This window comes from Nycticebus coucang, chromosome 1, assembly GCF_027406575.1.
Source record: "Nycticebus coucang isolate mNycCou1 chromosome 1, mNycCou1.pri, whole genome shotgun sequence".
NCBI classification, from domain to species: Eukaryota; Metazoa; Chordata; class Mammalia; order Primates; family Lorisidae; genus Nycticebus; species Nycticebus coucang.
In genome coordinates, this window is record NC_069780.1 from 44,763,342 (window position 1) to 44,786,730 (window position 23,389).

Sequence of the window (23,389 nt, forward strand, 5' to 3'; positions counted from 1 at the left end):
TATTGCTGTAATTGTAGTGTATAAACCACTTATATCTTTAGTAGAAAGAGTAAAAAATAAAACTATCAAAAATAATGTTTTGAAAGATAGTATAAAAAGATATGGATGGAGGCAACAAAAGTTAAAAAACAGTGGGGGATGGTGTTAAGGTAGAATTTGTTAGATTTTTGTTTGCTTGATTGTATGTCTGTTTGCTTGTAGGCAGAGTTGTCCTATGTTTAAAATAATTGGTTATAAAATGTTTTTGCATGTCTCATGATAACCTCAAATCAAAAAACCTACAACCAATACACAAAATATAAAAAGCAAGAAATTAAAACCCACTACCAGAGAAAATCACTTTGAAGACAGAAAGGAAAAAAGAGAGGCCTACAAAACAATCAAAAAGTAAATAACGGGTGGCTCCTGTGGCTCAAAGGAGTAGGGCGGGTTCAAACCCTGCCCAGCCTAAAACTGCAAAAAAAAAAAGTAAATAACAACATGGACTTACAATAGTAAGTCCTTGCCCATCAATAATAACATTGCATATGACTACATCCTTGCCCTCTAGTAGATTGGGCAGAAATACCCAATTTCATTTCCCAACGAAATCATTATCTACTTTGAAAGGCTCCACATTAGCGTATTAATCTAAATACTTCAGGCAATAGGAAATGAATTTCTACTTCATTAACTTAATATGTTAAAAATCTATACATCAAATTCATAAATAAAAAATTATAATGTATTTCATCTGTATTTTCAGCGTATGTATCTGGAGAAAGTTGTTCCTTGTTAGCATAACCTAAAGTTTTTATTCACTATAGATATTTATTACATAAAACTGGACTCCAGAGGGAAATCTGGGTAAACTGGTAGAGCCATTACATATACTTACATTTTCATGTTATTAAACACATATGCTTTAATATATTCATGCACAATAATAAAGGCATTTAATTCAAAACCACCTACTGATTTAAACACACACCCAAATAATAGGATTATAGAGCCACCTAGTGGCCTCATAAAAATTGATGCTTCATGAAATTTCATTTCCATCAGGTTTTATATAAACATAAGTTTATTTTCCCACTAATATAGGTATCTATAAACCTGTGGTTATTGGTCCAAAGGAATTTTGGAGCTGGAGCACTATAGTAAATGTTTGACATTATGAAAAACCTATAGAGAAGAAAAACAAGAGAATTTTAATAAGTGATCATTGAACTTTCAAATTATTTTAATATACAGGGGGTGCCAAAAAGATGTATATACATTTCAAGAAATCTTGTTGGAAGTAAAATCAATCATTCCCCAAAAGTGTATGAATTTCCTATATAGTAGGAAACCGTTAGATATTTTACAAATACCAGTTTACAAAGACTCCAAAACAGTAATATGCCACATTAAATGTTAAAATGTTAAATGAACAACAATCTTCTTAGCAAATGATTAAACCAAGGTGCACAAGCCATCTGAGGAAGAAGGAAAAAATCAAGCTTTGAGATGTTAAATATTTAATGGAACGTAAGTGTAGAATCCCACTGATGTGTGAGTTTCTACAATAGGTCAGGCATTCGTTCGGTGGTGGAGGCCACCTTGAGATCACGGAACAACTGGGCAATTCTACAATTTTTCAGACTAAACCACAAGTCTCAGCGTTTTGCTTGCTAAGCTTCTCAATAAATACATTATTGATGTTTCATGATCTCCAACATTTATTCTAGAACCCCAGTTCTAAAATTCCTCTCACCTACTATCACCTCAAAATTCATTGATCCTACTTACCACGTTTTCAATGTCCCTCACTCTTTTCAAGTATTTTGTGTATAATTTCTCCTTGTCTGGCTTAAATTCCGTGACAAATCAATGTGGCCATTCCCTTCAGTGCATTTCTTTTCCCTTCTCTCATTTTGCTTCTCTCTTGGCAATCCCCAGCTTAGTTCAGTCTCACCTGCTGTCAGCTCCACACCTGCACTTACGCAGCTGAGTTCAACATCGACAAAATACACAATTGTGCTAAAGATCGATCTGAAATTAAATTCATTACAAGAACTCAAGCAAGCTACTAATGTGACCCAGGAGCTCTACTACTTTTCCAAGTCCATTGACATTATCTCCTGATTATTCCTTTTCCTCTGTCCTCAAATTTCCAAGACTCACTTTCACTTCAACTTGGCTAGTACTACACTTCCCTTTCATTCCTGGTAGAACTTTAATACTCTTATTTATGTTTGTTTTCTGTCACTAAAATATAAGGTCCATCTAAGGAAAAGGAAAAAAAAAATGAAAAAAACATTCTACTTTGTTTATTGCTCTAACCCCACCCACTAGAACAGGGCCTGGCATGGAGTAGAAACTCATTAAATGTTGATAATTTTAAAAATACAAAGTACAAAGAGTAAGTACTTAAAACTGCAAAAATTGAAGACAAAAAAAAAATTACCTGATGTTCTAGAAGAAAGATTCCTATAAAAATAAAAACTTAGTTGTGTCTTAAAGGATGAGTAAGAAGAATGAAAAATATATTCTATGCTAGAAATCAACATTAAAAAAAATGAGCATGGTGGGCAGCACCTGTGGCTCAAAGGAGTAGGGCGCCGGACCCATATGCTGGAGGTGGCGGCTTCAAACCCAGCCCCGGCCAGGAACTGCAACAAAAATAAAAAAATACAAATAAATGAGCATGGTAAGTATAACACACATTGTACGTTGGCCTGGGATGAGGAATTGACCTGATAATCAACCATTACATTTTCTCCATGTTAGTAACAAGTGATTAACGTGGTATTTTAGGAAACTTAATATTTCATAAATATACTCAGCTGACTGGAATTAGAAAGGTAGAGAGACAGCTAAGACATGTCTTAGATTAGCAGTGTAACAATAGAGAAAAGGGGAAAAAGGTAAATATAAAAATGTAAAAAGTTATAACTTGGCAACTACAGAAGTCATTAGTTCTATCATGATATATTCAAATATTTCTGATTCTCTTCCTTCCAATTACACAGGATTTCATTTGCCCATCCTCTTGAACTTAGGTATGACCATGCGACTTACTTTGGTCCACAAAACATGAGTCAATGTAACAAATGTCACTTCAGAATGGAAGCCTTTAAGAGCAAGTATAATCCTTTATCATCCCTCTTCCCTTCCTGTTGCCTAGAACCATTTCAAATGGTAAAGGCCTCATTAGGCTGGTCTCTAAATGAACAGGAACATGACAAGAACCAAATCTTTTGTTGTTTTAAGCCACAGAGAATTCAAATCTTTTGCAGCTACAACACAACCTCACCCATCCTGAGACATTTTTAAAATATGTCAACAAATGTTTATCTTCCATCAAGATGGAACTTAATTTCCCTCCCCCTTGAAGTGAGCTGGAATTAACAACTTACTTCTAACAAATGATGGTGTGTAACTTCATAAACTAGTTCACAGAAAGCACTGAGGCTTCCTCTCATGGATCACTTCAGGACTGTCATGGGGATAATCCAGTATCCCTGTGGAGAAATTGACGCCTCATACCAACAGGTAGCATTAACTAGCCAAAACTGTGAGTGAACCACCTCAAAAGAGGATCCTCATTCAAGCCGTCAGATGAATGCAGCCCTAGTGAACATCCTGAATGCAACCTCATGAGAAATACTGAGCAAGTTAAGCTTAGATTCCCGACCCACAGAAACCATGTGAGATAATAAATGCTTATTGTTTTAAGACACTATGCTTTAGGCTAATTTGATACACAGAAATAGACAACTAATACATGTACTCTGGCTGATTTAAAAAATACACTAAATCCTAAAAACAGAGGATGGATAGAAGTCAAAACTAATTTCTTTGCTTTGAGTTTTGAATAATTTGGAAAATATTATGATATTACTAACTGTAAGTTACTCAATTCTATTCTAAAATCTTGAGGCAAGGGCCATGTCTGCTCAATAAACATTTGCTAGAGTCTAATAAATGTTTAACAACTGAACAAGATGTTCAGAACTAAAAAGAATATTCCATACAGAACCAAGAAGAAAAAATTAAATAAATAAGTAAAGAATGAAAAGAAAAAAAAGAATATTCCAGTATATATAGGGTAGGAATCTCATCTTCTCCCTTCAAAACATTATGTTTTAATTATTATAGCAAGACAAAATTTTTTAGCAGCAGTATCACATTGCTAGTACATACTGACTAAAAGTTTAGGTTCCCTAAATATTTTAAGATAAAAATAAGTCTACAGGCTATTTCCTGACTTTATTTTCTCCCATATATCTCGGCATTCATGAGATATACAGTTATGTTAAATTTGTGTCTCTAAGGATTATCTGTTTCTATGCTAAAACCACAAAAGGCTAAAAGGAGAAGCATTGTTGAAGAATGAATATTGTAATTTTTTAATTTGCATGCATTTAAGGGGGTACAAATGCAATTTTGTTATGTGGATATATTGCATAGCGAAGTCTGGGCTTTTAGTGTATTCAGCACCCAAATAACGTATAATACTTTGTACCCATTAAGTAATTTCTCGCCATCCACCCCCTCCCACCCTCACCCTTCTGAATCCCCATGTCTATTAGGAGTGAGTATTCTACAAGAAACTGTTCAACTTACATAGCAAATGAAGAGTTAAAATATTGCCCGGCCATCATCTTATCTGTTCTAACAGATTCGACTTGCACACTACCTTTAAAATTCTCCAACTAACCTTTATTCAACAATCACTTTTTAACTCTTCTATATACATATTACCCCATTGTCTCTCTTGAATATCCTAATGCTCAAAGCCTTGGTTTGAATAAGTAGCTAAAGTCATTGGATTTGATCCCAAATCCCCACAAATGTATTATTGTCATCTCAACCAAAATTTTTATAATCACAGTATATAAAATCATCACTAAAGTACTACTTTGTCCTAAAATGAGAATATAATAAACTGTAAAGTTATGATACCTTTTCTAAATTAAACTTTATTTTTTTAGATTTACAGAAAAGTTGCCAAAATGGAATGGGGATTTTTCTACACTCCCCTTATCCAACTTCCTTTATTACTAACATCTATAACTGTCACAACTAAGAAATGACTATTGGTACATCACTGTCAACCGAATTACTGTTAACTTTATTCAAATTCACTGGTTTTCCATTGATATCCTTTTTCTGTTTGAGGATAACAGCCAGCATATCACATTATATGTTACTCATTGTGTATCATCCCCTCTAGGAGGACAATTTCTCAGACTTCTCTTTTTTTTTGTGACCAAGACAATTTTGAATACTGGTTAGGTAATTTGTAAAATGTCTGTCTATTTGATTTTATCTGATGTTTTTTCATGGTTAGACTGAGGTATGTGCTTTAAGGAGGAATAACACAGAAGAAGGCGAGGCAAAATGTTCTCATCACATTGTTATCAGAGTACACCCTGCATGACTTATTGCTGATGTTAATACTGATCACCTAGACTAGGTAGTGTTTGCCACTTTTCATAACTGGAAAGTTAAGCTTTCTCCCCCTTTCCTTACTGTGCCCTTTGACAGCAAGTTACCATGCAAGGCCCACAGTAAATTTGGTGCTAAGATCAGGAAGGGGGATTAAATTCTACCTCCTAGAAAAAAAATGCCTTCTTAAAATAAATATAAAACCTTTCCAATTTCAAAAGTATGTGAGTACCTCAAAGCATTGAAAAACGCCAACTGAGCACTCATTTAAAGCAAGTCATTCTGCTGGGCACTTCAAGTAAGAGTTAGACATAGTCTTTTTACCTCAAGAAGTTTGTAATAAAGATGCCACAAGAAAAATGGCAGTTAGTACTATAGTATGTCAAAAGAGGAAAAAGGCAAATTCAGTTGCAGTAATGAAAATTTTCATAGAACAAGTGAAATTAGAGCAAATCTTTGAAAGCTGAGTCAAATTTTGACAGCTAAAAATAGACGAGGCATTCAAGATAGAAAAAAAAGCATAAACAAAATGGGTAGAAAAGGGAATAATTTTTAAGTCTAGTTTTTAAGTCTAACTTTTGAAACAAATCACAAAGGTCTTGTCAAAAGCCAGGATGTATGCATACACAGGGCGTGCACACACAAACCCCCACTCTTGATGTTCACTGTTATAACTCTGTCAGCCAATGGAAACATTCAATTTCTTTGGTAAGATATTACCATAGTTCAACATAAATGAATGGTGTTACAGGCTCAATTATACTCCTGAAGTCATTTTGAAGTCCTAATCTCCAGTACCTATGAATGTGATCGAATTTAGGGATGGGGGCTTTTATAATTAAAGAGTGGGGAGGAGGAAGGGATGGGTGTGTTCCCACTTAAAGGGCACATTACTGTTCAGGGTATATGGCACACCTATTGGGTGCGGAACACAACTACAAGAGACTGACTCTACCTAACAAATGCAAATATTGTAACCTAGTTGTTTGTACCTTCACATTAACCTGAAATTAAAACAAAAATTTTTAAGTTATCTTCTCTATGAACTTGTGCATTCCAATTCTAACCATAATAACCATTTTTGGCTCTAATTAAATTCATTCCTCAAAAGACGTATGTAATGACTACATGAAGTTTCTGTGGATCGTCACTGTTTCCCTGACAATAATTGCTAGAATGTGACAGGAAAATAAAAAACAGAATAGAAAACACTTTTAGTGTTATTTAATAAGCACACATGTGAGACTAAAACTATTTCTAAACGTTGGGAAATCTACAAGGGCTGTAGCTCTACTATTTCTTTAATTGCACCCTCAAAGAATCATGCAGCAGGGGAGTTAAGACCCAGACGTTCCGCTTTTGAGAGTCACAGAGTCCAAAAGTGTCCCGACATGGGCAAAAATCTGTGGGTCAAACCAATACGGGAAATGTGCATAGACTCACGTAACGGGGTCTCCCTAAGCGCACCATCCTTCCCTTTTTATAACATTGCGCTTACGAAATTGTTTAATGAGCCTGTCAGTATTCAGTGCAAATACTCCGAAGAGATTAGACAAGAATATAAAACAAAAACCTGAGACCAGACCACTGCCACCAGCGCTTCAGAAACAGCAATTCCAAAGGAAGATAAAAGTCACGGATAGTTCATTATCAAGAAGACAAAAAAATCAGCTAGTTTGAAATTAACCTACCAAAAGATAAAGCATAAAACTGTCAGATCTGGTGTTTCGGTAACAAGACTAACTTCTAAACTAAAAGAACTATACTAGATTAAACAATAAGCAACAGTCTTCACGCAGCGTTCACCTAGCAGGCGCACGAAAAGGTCAGGCTTTCAGCAGCGCCAGACTGCTTTTTTGGCTCTCGGGTATACGCATGCGTCAGGATTCAGCTCCAGAAGACCGGCTCAGCCCTCGACCACGGGCGGGGAAAGGAGCTAAGAAACCGTGAGAAGAGGGGGGACTTCCGGGAACGGGTGGCCTAACGGAAGGGGTGGAGCCCTGGCGTAGCTGGGGAGGGCGGAACTGTGGGTGAAATGACATAGGCTCCTCCCTTCGAGGCACGCCCCCCCGGAAAGCGTCATCACTTCTATAAGAGCGCGTGCGCTGACGTCTTCAGCCTTTTACGTCGGGAGGCGTTCGGCTTTGGATCCTGTTTGTGTATCTTGTATGGTGAAATGATAATTGGAACAGAATTTACTGGTTTAACTAAAATGCAGAGTATTCAAAGATCTTGTTGTGTTGGTAGATGAAAGTAAGCTTTGAAAACCTGCAGGTTTGCAAGCTTGACCACTTAGGTTTTCCTTACGTCACGGGACACCACGTGCAGCCCTGGGCCCTAAGTCCCAGCACGCCATGGCCCCCAGCGGGGAAAGGCCCTGTGCATCTGGTGACTACGGTTAAGAAAGTCGTTAGTTCCATCGTCGAGGTCATGTGGTCGTCTTGACTCTACGGTTTGTGAAAACCGCCAGTTCCGTCCGGATGGTGAGTGAGATCTTAAGTTGTGCTTGCCCATTCGGTTTGAATTGTGAATCTCCATGTATCTTTGGGACCTGTCAACTGTGGCAGTCTCCCTTCCTAGCCATGGAAGAGCATATTCTTGTTTATTGGCAAAGCTGTCACCATTTAATTGGTATCAGATTCTGACTTGCACAAGTAACATTCTTTGCTGTTAAAAATCTGAAGAGTGCCGGTTATTGGGCAAACTTTTTAAAGCTATTGTTTAAATGTTTCTAGGAAGCTGAGTTCGTTCCGATTGATGGTGGAAAGATAAAGGTACATTTTCTTTTTCATACTTATGAGTTAATTTGAAAGCCCTCTAGCGCTAAGAAGTAGGAAAGCTAACGGCTTGTTTTGCTGGCATTTTGTAATTTTTAAACCAACTGAATTTGCTGATGAAATCTCAGAACAGTGAGGTAAGTACAAGGATCCGAGTTTTATAATGCCGGTTATTCTTCTCTTGCAGGTATCAAGTCCGAAATGATTGTGGATGAAGTCTTACGCAGTGTCCTGCAGAGGATTCCTATATTTTCCAATCGTATTTGGTGGAATGGGTGTTTCCAATAATCTGGAAACTAGCAGGGCACCAATTTTAAATATAGGCCAGAGTTTTTAGAGGGGATCCCTTGATAATAAAATGCTTAACTCATGCGGAAATTCAGAAGTTCTTGACTGTGATTAAGAGGCAAAGAGGTGGCTAAAAATAGTGAACAGAATACCTCCCATTAATTGTTGTGAGCTCGTGTACAAGTGGTATGAATGCGTGCTGCTGTAAGGTTGTAACAGTATTTGGAAAAACACCATAAAAATTACGAGGTTAACACCAAGGGAGGGAGCAGACAACCACACAAAATGTCAAGGCAACTGTATAAGGAGAAAAGTTACACACTTTATTTACACAAATGCGCACTAAAGGGTTTTACCTTTAAAAAGTCACATGACAAAATTGGCTATGATAAAAGCATGTTATGTAATATTTCAAGATTGAGCAGACTGCCGGTGTACTGCCTCTTAGGTTTGCCAGTCTACTTAATCATAGATGTGGTTTGCACTGGCAATGTCAAAGGCAGCCTGAGAGAGTTTCCGTAAAGATTTTTCTCAACTATATTGCACGTTTTTCCCAAGCTCTCCTGCAGGTGCTTGCCACATGTAGCTCTATCACCTAAATGCTGCTTAAAAAGTATCAAAATTATGGGCTTTTTAGAAAAATTTTAATGCTGTTCTGCCTGGCAGCATCACAAATTTGCAGAGCAGACCTATTAAGCACCTTCAGGTTTGCACCAGTCTTTACAAATTGGAGATTACAAAAAGGGCATTATTTGATGAAGAAAGGAAACCAGTAAAGTTACTTCATGGCAGGATTATAACTATCCTAAAGTTCATGTTAACCTTTTCGCCTGTTAAGCTACTAGTCATTTGAGGAAGGATTCATATGTGGAAGTATTATCTTGAGTGTGCCTGTTATGTTTGAGCAAAGATTGTGAATTACTACCAAGAATGTCCTGTAAATATACAGAATTAGCTGTCCCCTACCATGGGGTAGGAGAACCATGAGGAAGAACTTGTCAGCATTGAGACTCCTTTCCTTGGAGTTTGGAATCAAATTTTCTCCCATTATCTCACCTTGAGCTAAAGTGTTTTCTCTGTTGTAAAACCTTACTGGACTTTTACAAATAGTGAGGCACAGCCATCTAATGCAGCGCCTGGCGTATGCTATTGTTGGTGTATGTGTTAAGTGGATTGACATGGTTATTTTAAAACTGTAAAATATATAGACCAGGAAAGTATGTACTACTGAATTTTCAGTTACTAGTGTTTTGCGATTGGATTGTATCAGGTTATTTTTGGAAAACCTGCAGGTATACATAAAACCAATTACAGGAATATTTCAATAGATGGCGCTCTAACCATAGGGAGCATGGTGCTAAGGAAGCATTAACATTTTTTATTCTACACTAAGTTATAGAGTGTAGAGAGATTGCTGAAAAAGTGATCAGATCGTTTTAACATGTTTGGATAAAATTGGTCGTATATCCAACTAGTAGTTCTTAGGATACCAGAAATCCTTTTAAATTTTGCTAGTACTTCATGCACAGTAGCTAGAAGCAGAATTATTTTTTATAGGTGAGGTCTTGCTATGTTTTTGTAGTACTTGGTACTTAACAAGGATACTTACCTCCAAATAAACATCATTTCATTTGGGAATGTATCTTAACAGGTAAATGCCCTTGTGGCTTAGTGATCCTATTCTGGAAATTTGTAATGGGATCTCTTGGTACTTGATTTCCTCACTTAACAACGAATTCCACTCTTTTAAATGTAGTAAAGTGGGTTTTTTTATGTGTCAAATAATGGGCACTTACTATAAATTGATATAGTACCATGATTGATTGAATTACATGGAGGTCTCAATGCAGATAAATTTTAAAATAGTCTTATTGCAAAATGAATGTACAGTACCTTCTGGAGAAGGATGAGAAATAGGCAAATAGATAAATAAGGTTCAAATGAGAATTTTAGTCTCCAGTGAAATTTGGTAGGCAATCTTAATTAAGGGTAATATTACACTGAGGTATCTAACCAAAAATGTTCACATCACAAATTCTTTCAAAAGCAGCAAAAGGTACACAATTTTTATCACAACATGAAGCAAAGGATCTCTATCCCCATTAGTTGTCATCTCTGACTGGCTGTCCATAGTGGAACTTAAAAGTTCAATTTAAATACTATTCTCTCTCAGGTTTCCATGAAGAATTATAGTTTGGTGACACTTTTTATCCAAGGTACAAAGGCTGAGACTTTGGTATAAACACCAGGAGAATCTTTGACTCCACAGCCGTATCCCCAAGAGGTCACCCCATACACCACCCAGCTGGCTCCAGGCCGTTCGCACATGAGTGGTCCTCCGCTGTCTCCCTGGCAGCTGTCCACAGGTCTGTGTTCCTGGAGGTTTCCAGCACAGAGCATTCTCCCTGTAAACCGGCCTTTGTAACGTTCTTCACAAAACCTCTTGGGAAGTAAGGGGATGGCTGCTTGTTGTAGTGTCCTTGAATATGCCCATCCTACTCCAATTAAACATCTGAGTTAGTCAATGGATTGCAGTTAAAGATCACAGCATTTAACAGTTCACTTAAGTCTTAAAAATAATTAGTTTAAAATGGGTGTAAGTTATAAATGATACATGTCATTCGCTGCCTTTTGGAATGTTGACACCAAAACTCGACTAGTTTATTTCTAAGTCCTGAAATTTTTTTTCTTGTCACCCTGGCTAGAGTGCTAGCTCACAGCAACCTCAAACTCCTGGGCTCAAGCAGTACTGCCTCAACCTTCCCAAGAAGCTGAACCTAAAAATAACCATCATGCCCTGCTAATTTTTCCATTTTTTTTTAAAACAATCTTACTTTGTTGCCCTCGGTAGAGTGCTATGGTGTCACAGCTCACAGCAACCTCCAGCTCTTGGGCTTAGGTGATTCTGTTGCCTCAGTCTCCCAAAGTAGCTGGGACTATAGGTGCCTGTCACAACACCCGCCTATTTTTTTGTTGCAGTTTGGCCGGGCTCAGGTTCGAACCCACCACCCTCAGTAAATGGGGTCGGCGCCCTACTCACTGAGCCACAGGTGCCGCCTTAATTTTTCTATTTTTAATAGAGGCAGGATCTTCCTCTTGCTCAGGCTGATCTCAAACTCCTGACCTCAAGCAATCCTCCCACCTGCACCTCCCAGAGTGCTAGGATAACAGGAGTGAGCTGCCCCCATGAGGAATAATGAGTAACAGTTAACATAAACAAAGGTAATTTGGAGAAAGCATGTTTGTGCAGACTTCAGTATTTGTATATTAAACAGAATGCATGCTGGTTTACTGCTATATCAATTCATGTGAGATTCATCTACTTCATTTAATTGGAGGATTAATTATAAATGGCAATTATATGTAAGCACACAAGGTGGCATTATCTGTCTTAAATAGGAACATGGTATTGTATAAGGGTGATTCAGAAATTGAACATTGCACAGACTTTCTGGTATATACACAGGCTTAAATTTGACCACCTGATTGCTGGTAAGCCATTCCTGTTGAGTGGCTGAAATATACACGGATGTGTATGTCTTCCATGATATCCTTTTTTAGAATATAGATTTCCCCAGTATTCTCTGATCCTATTCACTGAAGTAGAATAAGTAACCCACAATAAAAAAACATAAAATGTACTTCCTTTGTCGTGTCTATGTGTGATGTCCAAAGGAAGATGATTAAACCCTCATGAAGTAACCTTAATTCTAAAGGACGTTAGCCTTCTCAGGGGATTGATGTGCTTCATGGATCAGAGTATACCAAGAATACTTGGTATTCGTCCTAACCTAATTTTATTATATCACTGAGGAGTGTTTCCCATTTTTCTTAAATTTTTTCCAGTTTAACTCAGGATAAGGTCCCTATATTTTTTTAGTATTCTGTATCTATTATAAATGTTCTGCACGTTGCTGCTATGAAATAGTGTAAGTCCGAAGCCCAGCATTAGTGTAGTTTGGGATAAAATAAACACTAAGATACCTTTACTAAATAAAACCTTATTGAATTTATCACTGGTGAAAAATACTTGTTTGACACTTCAAGAATACAGTTATCAGTGTAATTATTTTTAATGGAGAGCAACAAACCTATCATTTCTTCTTATTCAATACTCATTTTTTAATTGAAACATCTAATACAGGTGAGACAGGTCTATTTCAAGACCCATCCTGAGCAAGCACTAGCTCAGATATGTTAATTTGACTCTACTGCACGATAATGTGGAAAGCTGTGTTCACCTGAGTACAGTGTAACTAAACTGTGGTCTTGTTTGGGGGTTGCAAGGTGACAAAGGGAGGAAGGGGGAAGGAGATCCGAGTTTCACTCCAACCTCAGCTCCACTTTGACCTAAGCAGCTCTGCCTTCGTTCTATAGGAATCTCTATCAGATTTAGTTTGATAAAGGGCTCCATTGCAAAGAAACAAACCATCAAACACCAAAGCCCTTTACTAGACCAGCTACATGAAATTCATCTGGAAAATCACAGACTAAAATATAAGTAAGTTAAATGTAAACTGCCAAGCCCAAGTCTTGGAGTAGGTTCTTAAACTCTCTTCCTTTATCCCCTCCCTTGTCTGGGGAACTAAAAATTAATAGAAGGTTCTCTACCTCTAGATTCCACAGGCAATTGATTTCTCTGGGTTTGAGCTACCTAAGTTTCTTTTCTTTTTTTCAAGAGACAAATTCTCACTCTGTCACCCAGGTTAATATGAGTGCAATTGTGTATTCATAGCTCACTGCAGCCTCAAACTGCTGGGATCCTCCTGCCCCAACCTCCCAGTAGTTGGGACAACAGGCATCCACCACACTTGGCTACATTTTTTTTTTCTTTTTGTGGAAACGTCATCCCAATATATTGCCTAGTTTAGTCTCCAACTCCTGGCCTCTAGCAATTCTGCCTTGGCCTCCCAAAGTCCAGGGGATTACAGGTGGAAACCACTGTGCCCAGTTGTGCTACAGTTCTAATTGGAACCTATAATACCCTCAGGCTATGAAGCCAGATTACATGTATGCATTTCACACTTGGTGGTTTCCAAACAGCTAAACCTAAACCCACTGCACACCCAAATGTGCAGATAATACCAACATAAGGAAGTGCCAAGCTTTCCTCATTTATTCCTTTGTATTATTTATATTACCTGTGTCACCCCATCCTGTTATGTAACAATTGGAGGCTGTTTTCTGTGGCCTCTCTCTCCTGAGTGGTAAACAGGCTGGCAAAACGTGGCTGCTAAATCTGGCACATTGCTCTTCTGGTCCTTGTAATCTCACCAGGGCAATGTCATAGTCACTGCTGTCTGGTCGGTACTCCTGGTGAACCACGATCTGTTGAATTCCAATTTCTTCTTCAAACTCCTCTGGCACCAGGGTGTGATAATCTCCAACTCGAACAGCATAGTTCTTTGTGCTGTTACCATATCTTAGAGGCAAAAGGACAAAGCGAGAGACTGTTTCAGATAATGAAAATTGGCAGTTTTTACCAAGAAAGGCTAATGGAGATTACCTATAATATATTACCTATAATAGCCTCTGCTCGTAAGTTGGAGTCATACATGGTTAAATGTTTGTAACTCCGGGACTTGCTGTAATAGCATCTGTTCCTAAATCCAAGTTGTACATTAGTCAGATGTTTGTAATTTAGCTCTGCCTGTATATTTTTAATGTATATATTTTTAAAGGACATTATAAATTTTTTTTTTTTTTGAGACAGTCTCAAGCTGTCACCCTCAGAAGAGAGCCACAGCATCACAGCTCACAGAAACCTCAAACTCTTGGGGTTAAGTGATTCTCTTGCTTCAGCCTCCCAAGTAGCTGGGACTACGGACGCCTGCCACAACACCTGGCTATTTGTTGTTGTTGTTGCAGTTGTCATTGTTTTAGCTGGCCCAGCCAAGTTTGAAACTGCCAGCCTCCAGGTATATGGCCGGCACCCTACCCACTGAACTAAGGGCGCTACTGCATTATACAATTAAAATGGAGACACAATTGATAATTCTTAACCTGTTCATCAACCAACATACCTAGATTCTGCTGCATCCAGAAAGTAGGGTTTCTCAGCCTCCTCACTGTTGACCTTGTGGGCTAGGTAATATTTGTTGTGCGGGGCTGTCCTATGCAATACAGGGTGTTTGGAAGCATCTCTAGCCCCTATTCACTAGATGCTAGTAATACGCACTCTCCAACTCCAGTTGTAATGACCAAAAATGTCTCCTGATATTATCACATGTCCCCTGGGGGGCAAAATGTCCCCAGTTGACAGCCACTGGCCTAGAGTACATGACCCAACCCATCCCCTAGTTACTTCCTCCCCCACTGAAAACTGTAGCACCATGGTCATTGTCTTCCCCTCTACCACTACTTACAAAAATATTAATAACTCAATTTCCAATACTTTTCTCTTTTAGTTCCCTGACTTACTCATCATCTGCAATGAGTGTATTCTCCACTTTATGTCCCCTCCCCATTTAGACCTTGTATTCACAAATACTATGCACTTGGGAGAGCTTGATTTAAAGCATCTCATACTTTGTCTATTACCATCTATCTTTACAGTTCTACATTCTCCAACCCCACCAGATTTCAATCCTTTGACCCTAATTTTACATTTCAATCTCACTTTTTTTTGAAACAGTCTCACTCTGTTGTCCTGGGTAGTGTGCTATGGCATCAGTCTACCTCATAGCAACCTCAAACTCCTGTACTCAGGTAAGTGACTCTCCTGCCTCAGCCTCCTGAGTTGCTGGGACTACATCTACCTAATCACCACATCTACCTAATCTTTCTATTTTTAACAGAAACAGGGTCTCCATCTTGCTCAGGCTGGTCTGGAACCCCTGAGCTCAAGGGATCCTCCCACCTCAGCCTCCCAGAGTGCTAGGATCACAAGTATAAGCCACCGAGCTTTACTCTCACTGTTATTAAGACTTCTCTTGTTATCTGGCTTGGAGTCTGCTGTCCATTACCACAATCACACTTACACAAAAACTTGCCATCCTAGTTTAAAAATCCTGCCAAAACTCTAATCCTGATTTTATCAACTCTCTACCTACTTGGTGCTGGCATCTGACTGCTAAAGGGGAAAAGCATATATATAACAACTCTCACCATAATTTTTTGACTGAAGTTTGTAAGTATTCAAAAAGCTTGAAATCTTCTAGTGACTGTTTATTTAAAATATAACCTCCTATTTACTCCTATAAAATTACTGGAGTTTATGAGATTCTAAAAGGCCTAAACAGAGTTCCGACCATCTTGTATATATAATTTTCTTAACAATGTCAGCTCAAAAATCTAAACAATGCAACAAAGATGATTTGGCTTATGCAGTCACCTACTGATCTATAATACAAATAATGTATGTGATTTTAGACTCTCATTTTCAATATTAAATCATTTATTTTTAAAGTTCAGAGGTTTTTAATATACTGTACCTAGAGAATATGATTATAGATTCCCTCAAAATCTAAGTAAAATTAAAGATTAGGAAATTACAAAAAGTAATAACCATGGAGAATAATTAAATATTTATGTAGTTCTCTCTTCCATTTTCTGTGTAATAATATTGCTAGTATATTATAAATATTTGGCCAGGTGTGTGGCTCCCATCTGAAATCTAACATTTTAGGAAGCCGCAGTGAGAGGATTGCTTGAGGCTAGGAGATCAAGACCAGCATGGGCAATATACTAGACCCTATTTCTATAAATAATGGGCTGGGCGTGGTGGCAACAACTGTAGTCCCAGCTACTTGGAAGGCTGAGGCAGGAAGATTGGGCCCAGGAGTTTGAGGCTGTAGTGAGCTATGATGATGCCACTGCACCTTAGCCCAGGTAACAGAGCAAGACATTGTTTCAAAAAAAAAAAAAATTCAATATGCTTTATTAACAATATATTCAGGTGTTAAATTAAAATGCCAAGTGATTTAAAACCCTTCTATCAAGAATAATTGTCAATATATCTTCGAAAGTGCTGCTGAAATATTGCATATATCTTTGGAATGGAATTTTGAAAGTTATCTAGAGCTACACTTCAATTGTCTAGTATGGTAGCAACTAGCACTTGAAATGTTCTTAGTCTGAATTGAGAAGTGCTAAAAGGATTTCAAATACTTAGTGTGAAAAAAGAATGCAAAATACACTGTCTCTCTAGACAGTAAGAATATTAAAAGTCATTAATTTTTATCAATTGCATTTAGCAATGGTAATATTTTAGATATATGGGTGAAATAAAATATTATTAAAATTAATTTTACCTGTTTGGGTTTTATATCTTTTAAGGTGGCTACTAAAAAGTTTAAAGTTATATAGACACTTTGTGTTTGTGCTTACATTATATTTCTGCCAGACAGCACTGGGCTAGAGAAGTAGTTCTGCATGAACTAGGGATCCTATTTTATTATATTTATTTAATGCAGTCTCTTATGTTACTTGTAAATTTTAAACTTGAGTTATGAGACACTGCCTTCAAATGATAACTTTCCATATCCTGTAAAATAATTACATTACATTCAATTTTTTGTAAAAAAGCCTAGGACATCAATACTTTCCTGTGACACTCAGGTAAAATAATCTTTGCCTCTGAACTGGCTGTATAAATCTATTCTACATATAAAAATTGAGTCTTCAACCAGTAAACAAAGAAACAAAACATTACTGCCAAGCAATGTGTTAGACCATAATCTCAGTGTTAAAAGTCTTGGACAATCTTGCCTTAACGTGTCTTTTCACACCAGAACTATTGCAACAGTCACCTAAATGGCCTTAATGCTTCAAGTTTTAACTTTTTCAACCCATCCTTCTGCCTGATAATATAACTACTCTTCAGAATACCCTCCAGGGATTCCCTCATCTACATGATAAAGTTCAATTTTCTTGAATGACAAACCCATCTAAGAACTGGCCCTTGCCCCCTTTTCTGATACCAGCCTGGCCACCATGCCCTTGTCATTTACACTGCTTGAAGAGATGTCTTCAAACCTGTACCTTTATTCAAACTATTTTCTGTATCGTTTCATTCACCCCCTCCCTCCTATGACAAAACTGATTTTATCCTGATAAAGTCAAAGATCGAGAAAACTCTTCCTAGTTCCCTGCCCTGCCTGAAAATAAACCAATCCTCCTTCTCAACACCCCTAATAGCATGCATAACAGTTTCTAGAACTTATTAAGATGTCAGGTCTCCCCAATTAAAGGCTTCTCAAGTGCAAGGAACAGGTGAGGACCCAGTGCTTGAGTGCTCGGCACAGAGAAAACTCTTAATAAATGTATGTTAAATGACTTATTTTGGAAGACAGCCCTGTCCACTTACATACTTAGACCCTCATCCCTAACTGACTAAAACCAAGGAGATATTTCATAAATTCTCATACCATGACAAAAGTTTCCTTTTCATAAAAAAGGTCTTTTATTATTTTCATAAAAAAAGATCTAATATTCCTGGTAATGCTGGCTGTTCAGAAAAATCACCTTTACCTCTTTTAAGAATTCAACTTAAAGCCACACAAGGTCTGAGACTATAAGTTAGTAAGGCTGGTATAGGGCCACGGGTGATCAGATTCATAGTCAGACTTGAGAACTACTGAACCAAAGAACCTGAACCTGTTAAAGGCCTGGGCATAACTCCTGCCCCTGCATGCCTGGAATTTTACTGGCTGAAATAAGCATCCTAAGAGATTACTAATAGGTATCAAAATGTAAAACATTTCATATGTGTTAATATACTGTTTTCTTGGATCAAGTAGATTTGGATGTGTTTACCCCAGAGTTAGCATGCTCACCAATCAGGAGCTAATATTAAACTGAGAATAAAAATAAAACATTTACCTATCAAGAAGGCAAATAGCAAGATTCTAGTCAAAAGGAAGTTATCAGTACCTATACTTTTAAAGTTGTCCTAATTTTTTTAAATGTACCAGATAAACCTAAGTAGATTTTACAAACCTAAGAATAGATTTTATGTTTGGAATTTGAAGAACATCAGACATCCAATTGGATTAGTTTTCCAACTCAGTATTTATCTGCAAGTTTCACCTGTCCTGGTAGATTTGATTATATACTTCAGGGATAAGACTTTGGCTGAAGTACCCAATATGTTTGTGGATTTTGGAAGTCTTTTTTATGTTCTAGACTTCTCAAGACACACATAAAAGAATCCTTTTTTCCAATGTATTTTAAGGTCTTTCTAGTTAAACTCTTGCTATTTTGATAGACTTGATTATATTCAAAAATGCTTCTAAAACAAATATTTCAAGTTTTGGCTGACACGTCATTCAGATGTTTGCTTTGCCAAAATAACTTCAACTCCTCCTCAAATGAAAATTGGATGAAATTCCCAGACAAGCTTGAGCAAGAGAGATCTGAGACATTGCAGTTTCTAAAATCCAATATCCAAGTTTCTCTGAGAACTCTTGGGTTGAAGTAAAACAACAGCAATAAATTTACCAGAATTAAAAATAGAATTAATTCAGGTGGCAGGGTCATCAGGTTTGTGTTTGTTGTCTATATGGATTCATCTCTACAAGAAAACAATATTTTACATCAGCCTGTGCACATCAGCTACTGCTAGAACCTGTTTCTCTCTGTTGTCTGCATGAAACTCAAAAAGTAGTTGACTGAAGTTGCCATGTAAATGGTTCCAATTGCTTAAGGAGAAGTAACCTCATTAGAACCTTGCACAATCCTTACATAGATACACGAATGTATGTATCTGTACATACATCTAGTGCATAGTCTAGATATGCTATATATAGTGTGTGTGTACTCGAAAATGGTTTTAGCATGACTGGTGACATTGTGTGTCTCACCAAAGACCTTGTTCTTAAGAACTCTGCTCTAGGGGCGGCGCCTGTGGCTCAGCGGGTAAGGCGCCGGTCCCATATGCCGAGGGTGGCGGGTTCAAACCCAGCCCCGGCCAAACTGCAACAAAAAAAAATAGCCGGGCGTTGTGGTGGGCGCCTGTAGTCCCAGCTACTAGGGAGGCTGAGGCAGGAGAATCGCCTAAGCCCAGGAGTTGGAGGTTTCTGTGAGCTGTGTGACGCCACGGCACTCTACTGAGGGCAATAAAGTGAAACTCTGTCTCTACAAAAAAAAAAAAAGAACTCTGCTCTACCATGCATTATGTCATGCTGAAATAAACATTCAGCACCTAACATACTCTGTTCTGAAAAAGAAAGTCTCATTACCCCTGTGACTCATCTTCCTAATTACTATGTACAAAGATCTGGATATTTCTGATTTGCAGAGCAGTAATCTGACAATTTCCAGCGGCTATGGCGTTTCTAGGCAAAAAGTCAAAAAGATAAAATCAGAGGAAGTTATATTCTTGAACAAATCAAATTTGGAGTAGAATTGCTGAAATGAGAAAGTCCGTGTTTTAGGTACAGTCATTCCTCCAAAATCATGTGTGTTTTTAGAATAAGCAATTAAAAGGAATTAGTTTAATACCCAGGAACTTTTCTCTCCATTATAATGCTGCAGCATTGTAGACAGAAGGTCATTTCATGGTACTTGTAGTTATGATTTAGAATAGAAAACAGCAAAGCAAGAGATTTGTGTAAGATTTGAAGGACAAGTACAAAAAAAAACCAAACTACACCTACAGTGCATCTTACAAGGGTACGTGTGAAACTTAGTAAATGTAGAATATAACTGTCTTCACACAATAACTAAGAAAATGCCAGGAAGGCTATGTTAAACAGTGTGATGAAAATGTATCAAATGGTCTATAAAACCAGTGCATGGTGCCCCATGATCACATTGATGTACACAGCTATGATTTAATAAAAAAAAAAACTTAATTTATCCACTTTTCCCCTTCACACTGCCAGTAAGATACTACATTCCAAAACCTGTATTGAATTAACACTAAGAAAAATATGAAAAATGAGATAGGCCTTTAATAGTGATGCACCAATGACCTCAGTTATTACAGAGGCACGGAAGTATGTTCTGGACACCTCACAACATGTGATAGCTATGAGATAATAAGAGATTACTAGAACTCTGCCAGCCTTCCCAAAAGTACCCTTAAAACGTCTACTTTACATGAAGTAGTAACTGAGGCTGGGGGCTTGAAATGATGGCATTTCGATCTCATCCTCCCCAGGCCATCATTCCTAGGTTACTATGATATGGGGGGTATATCAAATTGTAGGGAAAATTGAGCCCTGATCTTTAGCATAAGATTCGCTTCCTGCTTCAGAGACCTAGAGAATGAGGAGAACGGTGCATGCGTTGTGTACGTGCAGGAGATCAGAAAACTGGACTCCAAAAGAGAGAATGTGTGTGAGGTGTGGCAGTACCAGGCCTACTAGTTATGGGAAAGATTTCTGAGACTCCAAAAGTCTTGATGCTGGAGGGAGAGATTGTGCTCAAGGTCTGCGGTTTTACAAAAACAAAGGTGGAGGCATTCTATCTGACCTAATCAGTGCTACTGGCAGACAAGCAGCTTTTGTCTACTTCTTCCTGTTTTATGATAATAAATACGGACCAAGGTTTGCTTGGGAGGGCTCCTCCCAGAGTTCCTCAGTCCCCCGGCACAGACTCTGTGTCAAGCCTCTTCATTCCTCGAGCCAAGACTCCTTCATCTGTTGACCCCAAATCCTTTCATAAAATGGTGGCTACTTTGTGAAAGCAAATAAATACACATAAAAAGCTCTCATCTCATATTAAAAAACACAGATAGTAATAACAATCTGGCCCTTAATATCCAGAAATGTCTGTGTAAGAGCAATGGTCTATAACACAATTGCGAAAATTAGGCACCAAAGAAGGTCTGAAGAAGAAGAAATCTTCATGTATGCAGAAGTGCAGCAGCCACCAAAGCAGTCATTACAGACAGATACAAACAGAAAGAAAAAGAGGACAGAGAGAATTTCAAAATATGAAATCCGGGTCCCCTACCTATAGGCCTTAAATGAAACTAAAGTATCTTTTACTCTGTAAGAAATCTAAAAGGGCAATAACCTCTCAGAACCTGGCTACATTGCTCCTACACTACAGTTTCTATTTTCTGCAAATTGCTGGTGATTAACGGGAGGTTATGTTAAGCCAAGTCCCTGAATCTGGAAAAACAAAACTTGGAGTTTGTTCTAATCACTAGTCACTGGCTCTATGCCTTTTAATAAACTTACTGCAATAAAGATGTGAGTTGTAGCCTCCTTAGGCACCTCAAAGGAGAGGCCCATGAAATCTGGAAAGGTTACAGACCAAGGCAGATGGATACACAACACCTTGCAAAGCACTTTTTCTCTTACTCACATTAAAAGAATCTTGCATTATAGCCAAAGCACATCAAAACGCTGCATATCGTAATCTGAGCCTCTGCTCTGTAATCAACTCTCTTTATCTTAAACTGTGAAGATAATGGGAAGAAATTCCAAATGACATATGGAAGCAGTTATCTATTCATCTAGGTTTAAAATACCACTATCCTCTAAGACGTCCAACATTCTTAAATATATCCGCTATCTGGCAACTGAGCCCCACTTGCCTCATGCAACAATCATTCAGGAGTATCTACTACCTGCCAAGTAACACAGTAGACACTTGTGTTTAAACACAAATAAGGCAATTGATGACTTTAAGCAGTAATCTAGAAGGAGCAAGCCAAGGGAGAAATAGACATGTAAATAAATAAATCCAATAATCTAATATGTAAAAAAAGAAAAAGTCCTTTCAGGAAACCCAAAGGTCACATCAAAGTTTTCAACCTCAAGTATAATTTTTTGAGCAATCTTCCTACTCTAATACTTTAAGCCAGCGATTTTTAAAGGATCTTAGGTGTGCCGTAAAATTTTTTAAAGATCATTAACTAAATTATTTTCGAAAGAACTTCAAAGCACAGTAAGTATATTCTTTTTTTTTTACTTTTTTTTTTTTTTTGATCAGCATAATTTAAGTGTGTTGCAGAAGTTTAAGGAAAGGTTCAAGTGTGCCGTGAGATAAAAAAGGTTAAAAAACACTGCTTTAAGCCTGGAAGCCTTAATACTATAACTTTTGGCTAAGATTTAAAAGGTAAAGAGTATTGAAAATCTAAACTTAACATACCCAGTTACTTTGCCTAAACTCTAAGCCCCAAAACAGGCTCCGTCAGGTTCTCTGCCTCACTCTTCTTCACTAGTAAGTGAAATAAAATCGTCTTCAATTCTCCACTTTGGCCATTATATTCAGTTCTTCCCTTTGAAAACTCCACATAACAATAGCCAGTGTTTATCTTGAATTTCACAGTGGATAAAATACTTCCACATATTTTCCAGATCATTTGATTCTCACTGTGGAATATTACCGCCTTCATTTTGCAGATGAGTAAACTGAGGCTGCAAGAGGTTAAATCATTTCTGCAAAGCTGGCCAGTTAATAGATCCAAGTCTTCTGGGACACTGTTCAAACTCTCCATATTTTCATCACAGCATGTTTCCCTCCACTTCCTTCTTTCTTTTTCCACTATCCCTATTATTACTATAGCCTTATAACTGGTCACCCTCCAGTAGAAGAGAATAAATGTAAGTACTTTTCTCTTGGTTCCATCAGTTACTACTGTAGTGGGTCTTAATCACTTGGTAACACACCAATTGGAGTCGCTCTAGAAAAAGGCCTATAAGTTACCCATCTGGAAAATTTTTCACATAATTTCAAGCTAATTCATAGACCCATAGATTAATAACTTTATCTGATACCTTCAGATCTATCCTATACATCTCCAAATGACTCATCTCCCAAAACTCCTCCTTGATCATATTTCAAGGCTCAAAACCCTTTGGTGGTTTCCCACCACCTAGAGCAATGGTTGTCAACCTTCCTAATGCCACGACCCTTTAACACAGTTTCTCATGTTGTGGTGACCCCCAACCATAAAATTATTTTTGTTGCTACTTCATAACTGTAATTTTGCTACTGTTATGAATCGTAAT

At 37.6% G+C, this 23,389-nt stretch overlaps 1 protein-coding gene, 1 long non-coding RNA gene and 1 other non-coding gene across 3 annotated transcripts in view; 2 read left to right on the forward strand and 1 right to left on the reverse strand.

Moving 5' to 3' along the window:
• Positions 1-7,527: 7,527 nt before the first annotated feature.
• LOC128571863 (uncharacterized) lies at positions 7,528-8,570 on the forward strand. Its single transcript, XR_008375994.1, has 3 exons — positions 7,528-7,898; positions 8,151-8,189; positions 8,380-8,570. It is a non-coding gene; the product is annotated as an uncharacterized LOC128571863 (long non-coding RNA).
• LOC128593201 (small nucleolar RNA SNORA24) lies at positions 7,948-8,078 on the forward strand. The gene has a single exon (XR_008382284.1). It is a non-coding gene; the product is annotated as a small nucleolar RNA SNORA24 (small nucleolar RNA).
• Positions 8,571-8,700: 130 nt separating the features above from the next.
• PRSS12 (serine protease 12) overlaps positions 8,701-23,389 on the reverse strand; it is a 63,968-nt gene continuing 49,279 nt past the window's right edge. Inside the window, exons 10-11 of the mRNA XM_053571596.1 lie at positions 13,622-13,902; positions 8,701-10,975 (exon numbers count right to left, since the gene is read on the reverse strand). Coding sequence (XP_053427571.1) covers positions 10,668-10,975; positions 13,622-13,902 — 589 coding nt within the window. The 3' untranslated portion in view covers positions 8,701-10,667. The remainder of the gene's footprint in view (positions 10,976-13,621; positions 13,903-23,389) is intronic.